The sequence below is a fragment of the Cryphonectria parasitica genome (assembly GCF_011745365.1).
Source record: "Cryphonectria parasitica EP155 unplaced genomic scaffold M406scaffold_6, whole genome shotgun sequence".
Lineage (NCBI taxonomy): Eukaryota > Fungi > Ascomycota > Sordariomycetes > Diaporthales > Cryphonectriaceae > Cryphonectria > Cryphonectria parasitica.
Genome location: NW_024468914.1, coordinates 1,069,892 through 1,087,836, shown reverse-complemented (window position 1 = coordinate 1,087,836; position 17,945 = coordinate 1,069,892). Strand labels below are relative to the sequence as shown.

General features: G+C 50.3%; 8 protein-coding genes across 8 annotated transcripts; 4 read left to right on the top strand and 4 right to left on the bottom strand.

Moving 5' to 3' along the window:
* Positions 1–67: 67 nt before the first annotated feature.
* Positions 68–1,256, top strand: M406DRAFT_103758 (uncharacterized protein). The gene has a single exon (XM_040915078.1). It carries the CDS (start codon positions 798–800, stop codon positions 1,146–1,148), a length of 351 nt encoding a protein of 116 aa, XP_040774277.1. The 5' UTR covers positions 68–797; the 3' UTR covers positions 1,149–1,256.
* Positions 1,257–3,382: 2,126 nt separating this feature from the next.
* M406DRAFT_94321 (uncharacterized protein) lies at positions 3,383–5,283 on the top strand. The gene is made up of 3 exons (XM_040926273.1): positions 3,383–3,578; positions 3,665–4,779; positions 4,854–5,283. Exons 1-3 carry the CDS (start codon positions 3,455–3,457, stop codon positions 5,175–5,177), a joined length of 1,563 nt encoding a protein of 520 aa, XP_040774276.1. The 5' UTR covers positions 3,383–3,454; the 3' UTR covers positions 5,178–5,283.
* A 464-nt stretch (positions 5,284–5,747) lies between these two features.
* On the top strand, positions 5,748–6,158 carry M406DRAFT_323092 (uncharacterized protein; the record flags this gene model as incomplete). The annotated part of the gene is made up of 1 exon (XM_040919736.1): positions 5,748–6,158. One exon carries the CDS (start codon positions 5,748–5,750, stop codon positions 6,156–6,158), a length of 411 nt encoding a protein of 136 aa, XP_040774275.1.
* Positions 6,159–6,402: 244 nt separating this feature from the next.
* On the bottom strand, positions 6,403–7,409 carry M406DRAFT_94316 (uncharacterized protein; the record flags this gene model as incomplete). Its single annotated transcript, XM_040926272.1, has 1 exon — positions 6,403–7,409. Exon 1 carries the CDS (start codon positions 7,378–7,380, stop codon positions 6,403–6,405), a length of 978 nt encoding a protein of 325 aa, XP_040774274.1. The 5' UTR covers positions 7,381–7,409.
* Positions 7,410–9,656: 2,247 nt separating this feature from the next.
* M406DRAFT_323091 (uncharacterized protein) lies at positions 9,657–10,629 on the top strand. Its single transcript, XM_040919735.1, has one exon. It carries the CDS (start codon positions 9,708–9,710, stop codon positions 10,449–10,451), a length of 744 nt encoding a protein of 247 aa, XP_040774273.1. The 5' UTR covers positions 9,657–9,707; the 3' UTR covers positions 10,452–10,629.
* A 184-nt stretch (positions 10,630–10,813) lies between these two features.
* M406DRAFT_331841 (family 8 carbohydrate esterase) lies at positions 10,814–12,167 on the bottom strand (the record flags this gene model as incomplete). Its single annotated transcript, XM_040920675.1, has 6 exons — positions 10,814–11,098; positions 11,182–11,322; positions 11,395–11,443; positions 11,536–11,763; positions 11,818–11,980; positions 12,044–12,167. 6 exons carry the CDS (start codon positions 12,165–12,167, stop codon positions 10,814–10,816), a joined length of 990 nt encoding a protein of 329 aa, XP_040774272.1.
* A 717-nt stretch (positions 12,168–12,884) lies between these two features.
* M406DRAFT_48608 (family 93 glycoside hydrolase) lies at positions 12,885–14,075 on the bottom strand (the record flags this gene model as incomplete). The annotated part of the gene is made up of 2 exons (XM_040924371.1): positions 12,885–13,803; positions 13,885–14,075. The coding sequence occupies 2 exons, from the start codon at positions 14,073–14,075 to the stop codon at positions 12,885–12,887; spliced, it is 1,110 nt and encodes a 369-aa protein (XP_040774271.1).
* A 735-nt stretch (positions 14,076–14,810) lies between these two features.
* Positions 14,811–15,610, bottom strand: M406DRAFT_340918 (acyl-CoA N-acyltransferase; the record flags this gene model as incomplete). The annotated part of the gene is made up of 2 exons (XM_040921603.1): positions 14,811–15,061; positions 15,154–15,610. The coding sequence occupies 2 exons, from the start codon at positions 15,608–15,610 to the stop codon at positions 14,811–14,813; spliced, it is 708 nt and encodes a 235-aa protein (XP_040774270.1).
* Between the last annotated feature and the right edge of the window lie 2,335 nt (positions 15,611–17,945).

The following is a 17,945-nucleotide window of genomic DNA, read 5'->3' as shown; positions in this document are numbered from 1 at the left end:
GTTTTATTATTTGTATTTGGCTGGGTTTTGACTATTATCTTTTCTTTGACGCTTTCCATTCCACATTGCAAGTCGGTAGGACTCGATTTTCACCTAACCGATAATACTCCACTACTCCTACAACTGCTACTCAGACCTTCAAATCCCTATGGAGCACATCGACTACAGCGTCCGCACCAGGACCTCCCTTAACAATATACTCACACGACTACATCCTCATCGTCACCTTTGATGACGGCAACGGCATAGGAGACTTGATGGGATAGAAAGGCCATTTGCGTCTTGACGACATTTTCGTTATTCTCGATATTTGGCCATCATACCCCTGAATCAAATTGTGGTTCAATACGGATAGGAGCATGGCGAAGGGTTTACAAAAGCAGCCGAGGATTCTTACTCGGTTTTTCTTGTTCGAAATGCTTTGATTTCGCTTTTCGTGTTTTTGATCGGCGTCTTTGGCGTGTCACTGGCGCGCAGTCGTATATACGGTTGGCGTAAGGGCGTCCGTTCTTTTTTCTCGTTTTGAAAGGCGGTTTCGGTCATGGAGTTGGGCAGGTGGTCACTTCCAGACAGGTGTCTCGGGGTGTCACGGGAGCCACATCGGTTTAAGGAGTCGGTCGGCCTTTATTACCTTTTGTTGTTTGACTGAGGCGTGGCCAGAGGTAAGTTGTGGCCGCGGTGAGCATGCCATACACTGACGGTATCATGTCTGCCGAAGAATGGTGCAGGATATCCCCTGAAATGGGTACGGGCGGTTGTGGTGTGTTATACTACGACGTGTCTCTTTGAGAGATGATATGGGAGGCGAGGCGCCGAGGAGGCGAACGGGAGGCGGCGAATGGGGACAATTAATGGGCCGCACTGGGGTGAAAGTGCGTGTCCAGGCAGGGTTCAACAACCTTCTACTGACGACAATTTTCGCTCGTCTGGCTATGGCTTTTCACTGTCGATGGAACCCTGGTGCTAGACGGCGTGTGCTTCCACTCATGCACGAACAATTTTGGCACTCTTGGCAACGTCTTGCTGTCTTGAGCACGATCAGCATCTTCACGCGCGGAACGCGAGCTCTTCCTTCACATCATCGATGGCTCTCCAACGGGTCCGTCTCGACCGCAATCCAGTTCGAGCCCACATTCATGGCCTATTGAATCCCATCGCCATGAAGGTACCGATTTGGAAAAATCAGGCGATGAGGATGGAGCAAGAAGTCTCCCTTATAACACAATCCAAAAGAGAAAAAGAAGAAAAAAAGAAGGAAAAAAAAAAAAAGGAAAAGTGAAGAAAACACAACTCCAGAAAATAACGGAAGAGCAAACGTTCGACGGGAGCCACGGATGGCTTGAAGCTTACGCATAGCTACTGTGTCAAGCTTGGCTACGGAGTGGGATCGATCATGACCTTGGTTTCTTGATTCGAATCTGTACACATGTACTAAAGACTCTCGGAATGGGGCTTGGGATCTCGGGTCGTAGTCGATTAGGCTTTCCCCCGTCGAACGGTCAAGGAGTCCAAGGCTAGTGCAATCTTTGCATATTAATCAAGGGCTTGTTCTTCCAAACTCTTACTGTCTATTGCAAGGTGAAACTTGTTATGAAGTGCGTCGTCCATGTACCGATATGTACCTTGTAGTCGGATATGCCCAGGACGTACAGCTGGTACAATCGGATATTGTGTCCTAACGCTGGACATGATGTTCGCCATAATCGAGTCTTACAATTTTAACTTTTTTCCCCACAGCTTGGGCATGTCCGTATAGGAACGACTCTATTGCATTCCTGTCGATACTTAGCTACAAGTCCACTAGGTTTAATGTGATAATCAGTTCATGAGACCCATCCCTTCCCTGGAAACAATGTACATCAAAACACAAAAACCGACCGAGTTGCATTCCGTAGCCGAGGTGTTCCAAGCGAAACGACCCAAGAGCCTGGAAGTGCAACGTTCCTGCAGATCACCAACTATTGCATACTTCTAGCCAAGGCACCACCCATCAATCGATAAGGCTTTTACCCGGTCCGGGAGTTTTCAATCTTCAGTGTGCTTGGTGCAAGCGGCAGCAGGCCAGAGCCTGCCTGGCAGGAACCTTTGACTCGGTAATCCTGCTGCGGCAGCCAGATTATTCGATCGACACGTGAGCTGAGGCTCCACGGAAGTAGCATAATCTTGCATCGCTAGTCTCTGCAAGTGATGATGGTGCACCTGTGGGACGGTTCTGGGCCCTGAAATTTATGGTCTGGCCACACCCACACGCTGATGATCGTCTCACTCCTAATGTTGAGAACACTGGACTTTTGGTAGGAAATTCTGGGCGCTTAACCTTTCAGTGAGAATCCCCAAGACTTTATAATTGATTCCCTGATATTTGAAGCAGAGATTCAGAAGATATTTATCATTTGTCTCCATGTTTATATTGGGAGAAGCCATCTCTGGGCAGTACACCCCCTCCCGTGCGGGACTCACGCCCCTGCGGATTACTACCACATCTTTCTTGGCAGCGGCGACGTCGGCGTCCCAATGGTGGTCAGACACCCATTCTATCGGTGGGAAAATGTGCCCACCTGCTCGTACACTGAGTGGTAGGCGTAGGATCCTGCACAAAAAAAGGCTAGGTTGCGGGCCTTTGTTGGCAAGGAGTCTCTTTAGGCTAAACTGAAGAACTTCCCTAGACCAGACCTGACCCAGACCTTTCCCCATGGCACGCTGACTTTTCCTGGGGTAAGCTGGGGGGAATTCTCCACTTTTAACTGGCGGTCCGGGGAAACATTTGGGCAGTTGGGCCTTGTATTTATCCAGGAGGATGAGGGAGAATATAGGCAAATGAGATTGTTAGAAAGGTTGACCCTGATGGCCAATTCCTTCCTGACTATGCTTGATTATTACTCATGGCTTTGACGACCCTGTCCTCAGCGTTTTCCGATCGTTCTTCTTCTTCTGAAAGCCTATGTAAGACCTATAGGGAGTTGGCTTGTAGATGGTGGCTGACTATGGGGGATGTCGGGACGATGAAGCATGGTCTTCTCTTCCTTCCATCACACTGTGACTCGCAGGAAATACGGCCGAGCAGGTCGTCAGACGCTTGGACGGACCGTTTACCGAGCGGGTCTCCGAATCCTTCTTTGGTATGGAGAACGTGCTGTGTCCCCGGTTAACCAAGCGGTTAATACTCTCTGCCGTACCACACCCCCTCCCCCTTTACTGCATTCGTGGCGCCACACCGACAAGGGGGGGCCATGGCTCTGGGATGGACTAAATCTACCTCTCGCATAGTTATGCACATATAGATGGCACATGATTCCAGATACATAAATACTAGGGGAAATGTCGTCTCTGCTCCTTTTTTCTGTTTGTCCTTCGCCGTTCTCGTCTCCTTCACGCTGGTGGACCGTGTGTCAGTCAGCCTTTCCTTCTTGATTCAGTTCCTGGCGAGGAGACACTGTCTTCCCAACGTTCCAAGATGGGCAAAAACACATTTCAGTTGGGAGGCCGGGACTGGCCCAAGGTCACATGGTGGAGGATGAAGCATATGCGAGGGCTTTATCTCTACCTCTGGGCTGCCATGCTGACTTCGGCCACCAACGGTAAGCTAAGCGCAATGAATCAAGAAACAATGTAGGAAGTTGTTGCTTGGATGAATAGACCTTCTAATGAATTCTGTCCTGTGCAGGTTACGACGGATCTCTGATCAACAGCTTGCAGAGCATGGACCAGTGGAAAGACTATTTCCACGACCCCTCGCCCTCTATCCTTGGACTGATCACGGCATCCTTCTCCATGGGATCCATGCTGGCCATCCCCTTCGTGCCCTACTGTGCTGATCTCCTGGGACGTCGAGCCGGCGTCGTGATCGGCTGCTCTATCATGATCTGCGGAATTGTGCTGCTCTCCCTGGGCATCCACGTCGCGCTCTTCATCGTGGGCCGTCTGCTGCTGGGCTTCGGCATCGCCATCGCACACGGCTCTGCGCCCCTCCTCATCACGGAGCTCGTGCACCCGCAGCACCGCGCCGTCTACACGACCATCTACAACACCCTTTGGTACCTGGGCTCCCTCATCGGCGCATGGGTGTCCTTTGGCACCGACAGCATCAACGGGAACTGGGCCTGGCGGGCCCCCTGCCTCCTGCAGGCCATCCCCTCGCTCTTCCAGATCGTCTTCATCTGGTTTGTGCCCGAGTCGCCTCGCTGGCTCATCGCCCACGGGAAGCAGGAGCGCGCCAAGCAGATCATGTTCAAGTACCACGCACAGGGCGACCAGAATGATGAGCTCGTCAACGTCGAGTTCAACGAGATCCAGCAGACAATCGCCCTCGAGCAAGAGTACGAGAAGTCGTCCTGGAGCGAGCTCTGGTCCACGCCAGGAAACCGCCACCGTCTTCTCATCCTCATCAGCTTTGGTCTCTTCTCCCAGTGGTCCGGCAACGGTCTTGTCTCGTATTATCTCACTGGCGTGCTCAAGACCATCGGCATCACCGACTCCAAGACCCAGCTGGAGATAAACGGGTACCTGTCCATCGTCCAGCTCGTCTCCGCCGTGGGAATCTGCTTCTTTGTGGACAAGATTGGGCGTCGCCCTTTGTTCCTCACGTCCTGCGTCGGCATGCTCATCTCGTTTATCGTCGAGACTATTGGGTCGGCTGAGTATGCTAAGCACAATTCTGATGGTGCTGGCAAGGCCGTCATTGTCTTCATCTTCGTCTTCTACGTCTTCTACAATCTCGGGTTCTGCGGTCTGCTCGTGTCTTACTCTGCCGAGATTCTGCCGTACCGCATCCGTGCCAAGGTAAGCATATTCCTCCCTGCTCATATATTCAGAAGAAACAAAGACAATCGCTCACACAACCTCTCTCAAAACAGGGTCTCACCGTCATGATGTTCTTCGTCGACGTCGCATTGTGGTTCAACCAATACGTCAACCCCGTCGCCCTCGGCAACATCGGCTGGAGGTACTACATTGTCTACTGCTGCTGGATCGCCTTTGAGCTGGTCTTTATCTGGAAGTACTTCATCGAGACCAAGAACACCCCTCTCGAGGAGATTGCCAAGTACTTCGATGGCGACAATGCCATTGTGGGTGGTGACGATGCCACTGCCAAGGCGCGCCATCTTGCTGGTGAGGACGACGTTGTTGATGTTGTCTCGGAGAAAGGGGCAACGGGTGTCCATACTACTGGCGTGTAGAGGAAAGCAAAGAAGCAGAAGAAAACAGAGAAAGAGCTTTATACCCGCAAGGAGACAGTACTACAGGATGTATAGGAAATGGCTCCAAGTGAGCTTTTGATGTTCTTATCATGTATCGCATCGAAGTGGCTTGTCTGATGCTCAATCCTGTGACGTCTGTTCAAACAAGTTTCCCCGTGCATTATGATCTGTGTAGTAGCGATTTGAGCCCATATGATCCATACAGACGTCGCAAAGCCGAGGTGCCGTGGTATGTCATGCAGTTTAGAGCATTTCTAGAACGCTGTTGCGCGACTGAGGACCGGAACCCAGGAGACCCCTGCTAGGCTTGGCAATCAAACTTCAGTACTGTGCACAATGTTAATGACGACAACGACAGCCTTGAGAGCACCTTTGAGACGATGGTATGATTACACGACCAACTGTCATATCATCTTCAAAACCCCTATGGACATGAAAGTCTTCTGTTGCAGAACATCTCAACCCCTCTGCCTCCTCCGCTCGTTGCCATTATCACTCATTACATTTACTCGGCGTCACTCGATCTTCCAAACCTCAGCCGCCCAAGCCATGTCCTCCCCTCGAGATCACCTCCAGGACAAGTGGAATCATCTATACCGCAAAGAGCTCCCTGCGCTCGCCAAGGCCAAAGATCCAGCGCAACCGAAATGGCCCGTCTCTCTTGACCACTGCTTCGCTCGCATCATCCTAGACAACGCAGTAGGGAGGGATAGGCCGTGGCACCAGGTGTTGAAGAGCCCAGCGTACAAGCACATGAGCCAGCAGCAGCTACAGGATGCGATTGGGCTTGGGGAACAGCTGGTAAGTGGTCAAGCGGACTTGGTGGCGTTGGATGAGAAGAGCCTCGAGCTCAGGGGCAAGAGGAGTAAGCAGCAGCAGAGGACTACCAAGACGCCGAAGAAGAGGAAGGCTGTGGACCAGGACGATGGAGCGGTACAAGGGAAGACCGAGAAATTGTGAAAATTGGCACATACTACTTCTAGGTCTCGAACTCGGTCTAGAAAACAGGAGACCTCATAGACAATGTAGAAATGAGGGAGCAGGATTAAAATTAGACATTTGGGCGCGAAAGACCGAGTGTTCAAGACCTATCGCTGGGATGAAAATGGCTGATTGCCCTTGCCGAACGATTTTGTCACCCTGCTTTGCTTTGAATATGCTGGAGAGAAAAGAAAATGGAAAAAAAATTGGGATGCTTCATTGCTCATGCACCGAGCACCTCCACGTCCTTCAACTCGGTCACACTACCCTGGATTCCGATGATTTCCTCGTCCGTCAAGGATATACCGAAATGCTTTTTCAGAGCCTCGACTCTTTCAGGCTCTGTGGAACAGACCTGGACCACCTCTGTCTTCCCGCCCATGTTTCTCTTGATCGTGTCATTGACCAGCATAATCTTGCCAACAACACCAGAGTCCCCATCAGGACCGGCAGGACCAAGCAGGAATTTGACAATGATCATCGTCGTCTTTTGAAAAGTCGGTCCCTGGCTCGTCCAGTAGTTAATCGGTTCAAAGTCCCGCGCCAGGGCCTCCGTGTCGTTAAAGGCATAGAAAGAGTTCCACTCCTTGTCTGGACCGTTCCGGTATTGATAAACCCAGTATTTTCCAAGCGACTTTGGAAGCTCCTCATGGACGAATCGAATCTCCTGGGTCCCGATATTACGGGTCACCACGCCTTCTTTGAATGGCATGGGGACCACGGGTCCATCGCCACCAAAGGCTACATCGCAGACATACTTCTCTGTCTCGCCGTGGGCCGTGGGGACTTCGATTATGATGACTAGGTGGACGATGCCTATGTAGTCTCCCTTTGGCACGCCGTTCTCTCGGAGACGAATGCGGACCATGGCAGGATAGGCTCGGAATCCGATGCTGCGGAGTATCTCCAGGAAGAAAAGGGAGCCTTCCATGCAGTAGCCTCCGCGGTTTCGTCCGTTGGTCACAAACTTGGCGAACAGGAAGGTCGGGTCGAGGCTGATGGTCTTGTGTGAGGAGTAATGAAGCGAGAGGTTCTCATATGGGATCGCCGCGATGTGGTATCGGTGCAGGGCCGTGAGGAAGGCTTCATCTCGACGACAGCCTGCTGAGTAGTACTTCTCTGGCAGTTTGATGTGCTTGAAGTACTCTCTCAACTGGTCCTCGCTGAAGCTCGGTGGAGGAATTGCTCTCTCAGGCGCCATGATGGATGATAGTGATGGATTATCGACTCGAGACGACGGCTGGGCAAGAAAATCAAGCTGTTTCCTCGCTTTCAGGTCAATAATCTGCGGATCATATTAATATAGTGTTGTTGAATTGAAAAAGAACATTGAAGATACCGCTTATAAATGCTTCAATCGTACCCTGTCTTATTTCTGACTCATTGTAATGCAGGCCGGGACCGCACTCCGACTTGCAGAGTCACCAAATTCATTGATGCCGCAATTGACAGACCGGAAATAAATCTAATCATGAATAGTGTTGTCTAATCTGCTTTGAAATAATCAGACTCCACTTTCGGCCGTCTTTAGACTCACGGTGCTATTCAGACGACTCTGGGCGGCAAGACATTCCCGGTAGCTTGTAGGTTGTTTGGCATGACGGTGGGTGCATTTTGTGATTGACACCTCTACCGTTCTATTTTGCAATCCATGTGATGACCATCATTAGTATACTATTATCTCCCATCGAAACTGTTTGCATTGAGTCGTTTCTATGTACAGTTCTCGAGCTTGCGAGCACTCTCTGCAATTGAAAGCGAAATAATTTACGGCTGAATATTCTCCTGATGGAGTTTCCCAAAGTCGTATCAGTTTATCATTTTCTCATATAAAGCCGGCCAGCCAGTATCTTGTTCTTTTCGTGCTTTGACATCAAATGTTCTCTACCAACTTGGCATCTTTCAATGAAGGCCGCTGCTGCATATTGCAGAATGTATTGGTGCATCAGCCAGTTGACTCTCATACGACGATTCATCGTAACGTAGCTCGGATGTGCTTGTGGGAAAGCTTTCCCTCCGGATGCTTTCAAATTGACTCTGAATTGTTACATCTATGTTGCTTGACTGACCGCCAATGTTCTGGACCACCCCCGCAATGACGCAGGGCACATACAGGCTCTCGAATCCTTCGGTCTCCAGAGGCGGATGTAGCTTCTTTATGACTTCAACCGACCCCTTGTGAGATTAACATAGACTTCTTCCCTGCAGCCATGCTCGTCCGTCAGATCCCGGTGAGGCGCTTCAGAAGTCGCGTCGAGCCTTCGTTACTAGGCCGGAGGGAGGCCAAACTCATGAGATTCAAGGCTAATATTGACTGTTTGTCGAGATACTAGAGGAAATTCTGCTTGTTCAGTATCACAGCCTCGACGGTGCAGCCAAAGTCACCTTATAGCTTCAAGACATATTCTCGGTCAATTCGCAGCGGGCCATGAAGACGACATGACTGCTTATGGGCAGCAACCCAATAAAAGTTGGTGCCTGTAATCATTCGATTCACGCATTAGCCTCAACATGCGTGGACTGCTAATACCAAAACGATGTGAGAGCCTGGAGGGAGAACGAATCAGATCCCGAGCGTCCGAGCTGAACTGCTGCTGAGATGATATTTTGTTGGATAGCCGGACAAGTCACTGGCATAGCAGCGTTGCTAAGTTATATGTGCGTTGTAAGCCCTTAGCCTCTCACGTACCTTTGTCTTTAATGCATGTACTATAGTATGCGATAGTTTGATGTCAAGTAGTCTGGCGGTGAAGGCTTCAGCGCAGGTTTTCAGCTTACTGGCAGGCCCAAGTAGTGTCATGCTATTCCCAGCTGAGAGTCCATGACCAAGAATCAAAGAAAGAAAAAAATCGTAAAAAAAATTATACAGGACCCTTGCAATAGCTTCTCAGCCCTTGGACATGACTATGTGGAAGCCGAGGTGCCGACGCTTTGTCCTTAGACCACCGTAGGCTCGACCAATGTTCTTCAGGCGCTGTCTGTTCTGTTCCTGGGAATACGAGGCCCCTGCATGAAAAACAGGACAAGCTTACTTTTTAAGGTTACCAGCTGGGCGATCCTCTAGCTCCGAGGGGGCGTCAGGTTGGAGCATCAGGGCTGGGTAATGAGACAAGTGCACGCTACGTTTGCTAATAGATTCTCGCTTTTGACCGATTGAGGTCGGAGCGAAGTTGCTGTTCTTTGCCCGAATGCATGATTTCTCGCTGCTCAGCAGGGTGAGCACTATTGAGATCCACAGCGATACTACTCGATACGAGAAGGGAGCTGGCTGCCTAGAGGTCCAAGACAATGGGACATGGTGCGAGCGTGAAGAAATGTCTGACTGACTCGGGTGCCACTCTCAAGCACTATTACATACATACACCGGGGGGGGGGGGGATGGAGCAGGAAAGGAATCTCTCAAAAGTATTTGATAAAAGGTATTTAATGTTCAACACTGTCCGCGCTTCTTTGCATCTCATATCATATCCCACCATCAACGACTAAATCAACCTGATTGTCCCATTCACATCAGTCAAGCAGACCATCATGCATATCAGACTCCTAGAGACCTCTCTTCTCCTGCTCGTAGCCGGGGTGTCGCTGGCCCACTCGCCCCCGAAGCACAGCACCACAACAACAGCGAAAACGTCGACATCCACAACCGCCACGACACACAGCAGCACAACAGCAGCGCCAGCCTCGACGTCCACAGCCTCCACGAGCACCGTCAGCATACCAGCAAGCTGCACATCCGACGTCCCCCCGGCTCTCACAATGACAGCCTTCACCTGGTTCAACTCGACCCACAACCTCGACTGCGTCAACCCGAACTACCCAGCGGGCTCCACCGTCTGCTGGAACAGCACGTCCTTGTGTTCGGAAGGCGACGCCAACTGCGTCTGCACGCCGTTCTGCTACACCGGCCTGTCATCGGCAGCATATCAGCCTCTCGGCTACGGCCCGCCCGACTCCATCGACATCACCATCGACGGAGGCACGTGCTACCAGGTGGAGCCGAAGGGCTACCGCGATTACGAGCTCGGCGAGGGTCACTTTGACTGTGGCAGCGCGGCGGACCAGATCGGCTTCTATGGGAACTCTAACAGCAATACAGGCAACGTGGGCAGCGTGTACTACAATGCGTACTATGCCACTGGCGTGGGTTCCTGCAACGATCAGATCCCGAGCTATGGGGCAAGTTTTCCGCTCGAGTGCACGCGTGATCAGGGCGGCAATGCTACTTGTACTGCGCCGGTGCCGATAGTTTTGCCGTTGACTGGGTGGGTCTGAGTTTGGTGTGATTTCTTGCTATACCAGTAGGAGCCTCGATAGGAAATCAGGAGGCTTTGCCAATTCATGACCTTGGTCAATCCAGTCTGACCGAAAAGTGTTTATCAAGTACAGCTCCAGGCGGTATAGTAATGAATTATGTATCATATGAATAATAATAAAAGCGTATTTGAGTGACAATATGTGTGTGAAGGTACCATAAGGAGGATCGAATGCATGTGTTCAAACAAGTAACCTTTACGGAAATGAACTCGTATAATTCAGATCTGGAATAGCTGTTTCGTAATATCCCTGAGCTTTGAAGTAGACGCTATCAAGTCTCTGGGTCTCTCTCTGATGCCCGACAAAGCGACGTAGAGATCTTAGTATGTCGCGTTGATCCAGCTGTACCCATCTGGCCATAACTGGGCCATAGTCACTGCAGCAGTGGCCACCGTCTCGTTCACGCGCTCCGAGGTGTCCGATCCAGCACCCGTGTTTTCGTACTCCTCAAAAGTTGGAATGGCCGTGAGGTCCAACGTCGTCCACCCTTTCGGGTTGATAATGTCGCTGAGGCTCGAATACTGGAAGATGACGCGCGCGTAATCTCGCCACGGACGGCCGAGGTAAACCTCTTGGTACAGGTCGTCGCCTGACACGGCCGTGATCTAAGTGATTTTTGGTTTTTCTGTGAGTAAGGATGGTCTAATCTCGGAAACTCGATTCATAAAGGAAAAATTGTATTACTTACCGTCGAGTTGTTGATGACGTACCACGCAGTATCGGTCGTCTCCTCTCGAGAGTTCGCAGTAATGGCGCCGGGCCCATCCGATGCCAGAATGCAGCTCTCAAACCACGCTGCAGCATCGCCGAATATGTAGTCCACCGCGCCCTGTCGTTTCTCTCAGCTGCTGTGCTGTTTCACAATGGAAACGGAAGTCGGTTTGTGTGCACAGGCACTCACCTCGATGTAGCAGTTCTTGTAATATTGATCTCCCGCGTAAGCGTAGAGGCTATGATATCAAATTTGGTCAGCTAGAGCTTTTGATAGCCATGTCCATGGGGGATCCTTTGGGAGATACGCCGTAATATCTAGTGTACTCACGTATCTTGGTAGCCGTAAAAGCCACATCCATAATACCCATGCTGGTTACCATGAGCAGTAAATGCGATAGCCTGGGTGCCTGCTCCGTAAGTATTCTTGACGTTGATATTGTACATGGAGAAGTTGTCACTAGTGACTTGAATCGCGGCGCTGAGAGAGTCTGATCCGGCTTCGGTTGATGTCATTGACCATTGCACTGTTACAGTGTTCTCCGCGTACGTCCCGACGCTACACATGTTAATTATGACACTGAATTCAGCGTTTATTCCTAGGGATGCTTACTCGGTTGTAGAACCGTACAGGGTGAGCGCTCCCTCATAATCGATGAGAATCTGCTCGGTCAATGTGTATGTTCCTGGGTAGACGAAAATGCAAGCGTCTGCTGAGCCAGAGAGCGAATCTATCGCGTCTTCAATTGTTGTGTAATATCCAGATGTGCTTGTGCCTGCCATTGAAAAGCACGTTAGTGAGAATCATCTCCAGAGAGAAAAGATGGCATGCGTCTTACCCTGCTCAACGACGAGACATCCTGCGGGAGGAGTGGTTCGAGAACCTCCGGCGCGCCTGTCAAGTATCGGAACGGCGGCGACAAACGGCAAGAAGAGGGCTGTGATGGGAAATGCATACAACATCATGATCTTCTCCAATAATTTGTACGGTTGCAGTCAAACTGATGTTTTGATGTTGCGCTTCCAGAGGGGACGGGGGTTTGAGCCATCTCGGCCGACTGAGCATAAGCTCTGGTCTATATAGTATTTTATATAGGTCAACCTGGTACACTTCATCTTACTGCAGGGCAGAGTCGGCAATCCCGTTGTCGAAAGTCTGTGCTTAGCTTCCAGAAACTATCCACAACTTGCTTTGCCTTGCCCAAGATACTCCACGAGTGTTTCACTGTGAATGTTGTTAGGTTTGCTCGGAAGCTAACGACCCGCTATTATGGAGCACTCCGCTGCCCCGTTCTGGTAAGTACATCATATGCCGCGGCGACGTTCATTTGTGGATTTAATACAGACTATAGCACCGTCTTGATGTTTTCATGCCGCGGTGATTTTCCTGTGCCATTGGAACCGCTAATTATACTTTTCCACTTATATGCGTACCTCCTTTTGTTATAAATTGCCCGTCACGAATTGAGATGCTGCAAAGCCCTTATAATTCCAAGCACTTGACGAGAATAACTGATTATGCACTCGGAAATACTCGAGAGATCACAGCCCATCACTTAACAAGCGCGAATAAATATATTTTTCTTCGTTCAAGATGCAATTGTTCAAAGTAAGTTAAGTGCAAAAAGTGTTTGGATGGCTGTTTTACTGGGGTCATTCGAGGCCATTTTCCTCTTTCCCTCACAAATTTGGTAACTCCATTACACTCAACGTGACCCAATTATCACTGTCGAGATACCCGGCACTCATGATGAGAAGGTAATCCGGATCATCCATGACACGCAGATGCCGTGAGTAGGCCCCAGACTGAGGCGTGTCATACTCAACCCAAGAGTCGGGGTCTCCCAGGGCAGTGCTGATGAAGATTTGTGTGTTGCTGTCTGCGCTCACAACAATCGTGCCGTTGGTCCCGCCCGACGAGCTCCAGACGACGTACGGAGAGCTCACGGGTGTGACTCCATTCGCTGTGAGCTTATTATCGGTCGCAGAATCGAACGTCAGCGGGCTGTCGCTGATGCGATAATACACATCGCAGGCTTCGGTCCCACAGTACTCGTACGTCATGATGTACTCGCCGTTACCCATCTCCGCGACTGTGGCCATGCCTGGACGGGCGGAATAGGTAGGCTGGGCGACGTCATTGACCTCAGTGCCCCATGTCACGCCGTCTGTGGAGGTCTTGTGGGCGAGTTTCTGGGCATAGGTTGTGTCGCTCTGGTCTGAGTAATATGCCACCAGCTGGTCGTCATATACCATCAGGAAAGGCTCCCACACTGGTGTGTCCCCGTTAACAGGCTCTGCCACGCCGCCAGACGCAATGCTCGAGACGTAGGACCAAGATGCACCGTCGTCTGTGGATGCGTACAGGTCGATTTGAGTCTGGCTCAAGTCTGACGGGATGGAGTTTCCTGCGCATAGTATAGTTCCTGCCGCGAGGTCGCCAATAGCTTGTGGGAGCAAGTAGAGGAAGGGCTGATAGCGCAAACCCCAGTCGTTGACTTGGTCTGTGACGTTGGAAAAGGCAGCCCAGGTTTGGCCATAGTCGGTACTCCGGAAAATCGGAAAATAGACATTGGGTGGTTCTGGGGAATAGTTCTCCCTGTAGTTGTTGACTTTCGATCAGACTTGTAACCAAATCTACAGAGGAACTGCATTGTAATCAAGAGGAAAAGTCACTCACCAGGTCGCGAGGAGTGTGCCATCTGCTAGCTGCACGGTGCGTCCATACAGCGTCTTTGGGACAATATAATCCGACGGAGGAACAAAAATATCGTTGAAGGTGACAATGACATCTCTTTTGTCGTTTTCAGCAGCAACACAGCCGGTCCAATAAAGGAGTATCAGGACTGTGGTGAGCCCCAGAGAAGCCATCAATCCTCGCTTATACATCATGTTGAGTTCTGAACCTGAGGCTGCTCTATGATCGATCGTAGCACTTTGATGCCATCTGGGAGATCTATACAAGAATTTGCCGGTAAAGAACGGAATCTACGGCTCATATGAACCTCTAATCTTACTTGGTAGCATTGATATCGTTTACCAGGGGACATGACCTGCTGATCACAAAATACGACACTTCTCGGTATATTCATGGCCGAGAAAAGACACAGCTTCTAAAATTACGGAAGTCCAAGCTTAGACTGATCAAAGCATATTGACACATCGTTCCCTGGTAATAACCGTTACGTTCCAAAGTCTCTTGCACATGCCGAGTTTGGGCTTGCTGTGTTGACGGATTGGAACTGCTTGCGTAGATGGGTTTTTGGTTACGTGGCGGCCAAAGTTTAATTGTGTTTAGCCGCACGAACAGGATGCCTTCAGGCAATGTAAACCCCGCTTTGTATGTGACAGCAGCACGCATGAATCTCCGGATGTTTCCTCTCCTCTCTTTCATTAACAATTATGTCGAACATTTGGCTTGGGCACAGCAACGCGGTTGGAACACGTGACAGATGGGTACACTTATGGACAACTTAAGAAGGAGAATCGTGCTCTTAAACTAAGATCTAAAACCACCTTCTTGATCTCTTTCCGAACATACTGTGTGATTACTTAAGTATCTGTCTCCTTAGACGCGTGCGGTACTATTATATCCATCAAGCGGGCTCAGTCCTTCTTGACTCGAAGCTCCATGAGTCTAACGATATAGTGTTCAGTCCCTCCAACCTTTGTAGCGTCTTGGTCAAACGTCTCTAATACATCGAAGCCGGCGTTTGTGTAGACCTTGAAGCCACTAGCAAAGGCCAGAACGAATACGTCGATACCCAATTCTCGCGCCTTCTGTATACCGTGCTTGACGAGAGCCGACCCGATACCCTTGCCTTGATTGTCTGGATGGACTGCTAGATAGTCCAGGACTAATTGAATCATGAGAGTCAGACCCGCTAGTCTGTCCACGAGATTGGGTTCGACGAAGACCTAGGTATTTGTATATGAATCAAGAACGTACTGATGTATTCCCTCTCAGCCACAAGCACATCCCTTCTCCGGGCAAAAACGTCATCGAAATGGTCGTCATCACCAAAATCTTGCGGCTTCCACTCCGCCGCCGCGGCCTTCTTGTTAAACGCCTCTCTGTCCTCGGGGCTGACATCTGGGACCTGACCCTCTGGCCACACAGGGTGGCCGTCCTCATTCTTGCAGCGGTTCGCGGGCAGCTGCCAGCGGATATAGCCGATGAGCTTCCCAGTCTCGGGGTCGACAGCTTTGAAGTGGCGCAGGGTATCGCGGTTTTTGAGGAGTTGGTTGCGAGGGTACCGGTCGACGGTGGCCTTGATGAGATTCTCCAGTCCGAAATTCACCCAGGGATATCGCCAGTTCTGGTCCTGCCAGAATGCTGGTATGTTGTTATGAGCCATCTCAGTTGCGTCCTCGACGGTGCAGTTCGTGATCAACAGTTTCGGCATGTTGAAGTTGGCCAAGTGGCTCGAAGGTGATAGCACGGAGCTTGTTTAATTGATTCTAGACAACACCGTAGGAGAATTCCGAGAAGATTAGATTGACTCTCGTACTCTATCTTTCATTAAATTGAAGGGCGTCCGGCACATTTATGTTGTCCTGAAACCTGATCAATGCTCTCATACCTCGTTTGCCAAAGATAACGTAAAGAGGACCTATTGCGGGTGCTGTGCCTCGGCGGCTTGATCCGGCCACACAGCCGGAGGTATGGATGGCGCCTTATGCATGCCTGACGGGCCAACCCCCGTCAATATCTTGCGCCGCGGGCCGAAGTTGAGGACAGGTGTCGACTTTATATATCAAGACCTACCAGCCCAGCCAAACAAATGCCTTTGTTTCTTATCGTGACTCTCACCGTCAATGACTCACTTCTTCAGCCTTCAATGGGTTTTCCGAGGTTAGAGGCTGCTGCTGCCTGAAATGAGGCATATTTCAATACAATTATGGCGTATTGCAGCTCACTAATAGATGCAGGTGGTGGCATCGGCAGAAGGGGCAGAGGCAGGCGTACAGCAAGATAATCGAGGAACACATGTTTTTGCCAGTGTGATCAGGAAATGGGGCTACTGGAAAATGTAAGCATCAATCGAGCGAAGACTACAGTGGCAAGTGTTCATACTGCCGGGGAAGAAAAGGCGTGTCAAATACTGCACGATCATTTCTCATTCTTGCGTTCTGTAACGACTCAAGCAGGAACACGCCACCATCTTAAAGGTAGCCACTCACCCCTCATTCTATGACCACGTTCAAGATTCGATGTAAGGCTTGTTCTAGGTCTCAACATGAAATGCACTAGTGCCGCCATTATGCTGTTGTGTTGTTGTTACTGCGAAATTGCTTGGACTGTTGGCTGTGGTAGCTTCATCGAGGTTGTTCTCACTCGGAAACTTCTGTATTGATCACCACAAAAGCATCTGTCTATTAGTACTGAGTACAATGCATGATAAAAAAGTGATTAGACGATTAGACGACCAGATAGGCAATGAGATGTGACAGGAGTCCTGCTCTGAAGGTACCTCGCTCCATTTCACGTATTGTCTGCATCTTTGCAGTGATATTACTAACTAGCTGAATCTTCGAATCTTGTTTGTTGTTGCTCCACGAGTATCGATCATGTTCTGACTTGATGAGTTTGGTGACCTTCCGAGGTGATGCAGCTTGGGACGCATCGTCAGTGCAGCGCAGCTGTGGACTATAAATACCGGCTACGTTTTCGCCAAAACCTGAGCTCTTTGTAGAACCACATCCTTCTTTCCTGACACCCAATGAGCTGGTATCGGGACAACCGCATTTCCATTCCACAAAACCTGCGCTGTCTGGCTAAGAAGACTAAGTCGATATAGATGGCCTGAATTCTCAAACCGTATTCTTGGTTGCAACAATGATGTGCTCACTTTATGCCGTTATGGCGCACATTACGATATATTTCGAGCTTCCTTGTGGCTTAAAATTTTGCTGCAGCAGAGTCGTGCGTCCCTGGCGGGCAATATCATGCTCACCGTCCCTCACGCCTTCTCCTCGTTGGGTTTGGTTCATGACTGGACGATAGAGACACACCATGTCGCCCATCCACCTTGGTCAGGCACTCGGCGCCCAAAAGAGAGGTTGCCGTCGGGCCTGGGAGAAGTAATATGTGTACATCGATGCGAGCAGTCACAGAGTTTCATCAATATTGGACAAGGAGAAGATCAGCCTATTATTGCGAAGAAGATGCACTTAATCTCCTGGGACTCAGACCACTTGCACATCCTTCACCAGCATCGGTCCGGCGTCTGTCGATATTAGACATCTTGATCTATAAGATGGAAGTGAGCAGGGTGCATTATTTCCCGAGAAACCCGGGTCTGAGCTCATATGGGTGGATCTTGGATCAGATCATCGTTTATGTGGTCTTGTATTCTGTCACCACTGAGGCCACACGAGTGGCACAAAGACTGGACGGAGATCGTTGCACCCTGGTTTCACCTGCCGGCTGGGCGGTAATCTGTATTATTCACGGTGCCGGCTGGTCGTATCATTGATAGTACTGGCCGTTCGAAATGTCCATATCGTCGTCATGGACTGCTGTCGACAATGCGGTGTCTGATTCTACATCCGGTGACGAAGGTGGTCTACATGGGCTTTCCTGGAGACCATGAATCCCGTGGTGAGGCCGCTGAGTACCCTAACTCTCATATCAACCGCCACTGGCAGCGCTTCCTGGACAAGGGCAGACTAGCGTCGAGGAGGTACATCGACGCCCTGGTCGCAAATATGGGTGACTCTGAGACTTCTCTCAACGTG

Bases quoted from the DNA above. Each gene is read 5' to 3' on its own strand.
- M406DRAFT_103758 (XM_040915078.1), top strand. From the start codon at position 798: ATGGGAGGCGAGGCGCCGAGGAGGCGAACGGGAGGCGGCGAATGGGGA.
- M406DRAFT_94321 (XM_040926273.1), top strand. From the start codon at position 3,455: ATGGGCAAAAACACATTTCAGTTGGGAGGCCGGGACTGGCCCAAGGTC. The intron at 3,579-3,664 runs GTAAGCTAAGCG...TGTCCTGTGCAG, and splicing joins GCTGACTTCGGCCACCAACG to GTTACGACGGATCTCTGATC. The intron at 4,780-4,853 runs GTAAGCATATTC...CTCTCAAAACAG, and splicing joins CGTACCGCATCCGTGCCAAG to GGTCTCACCGTCATGATGTT.
- M406DRAFT_323091 (XM_040919735.1), top strand. From the start codon at position 9,708: ATGCATATCAGACTCCTAGAGACCTCTCTTCTCCTGCTCGTAGCCGGG.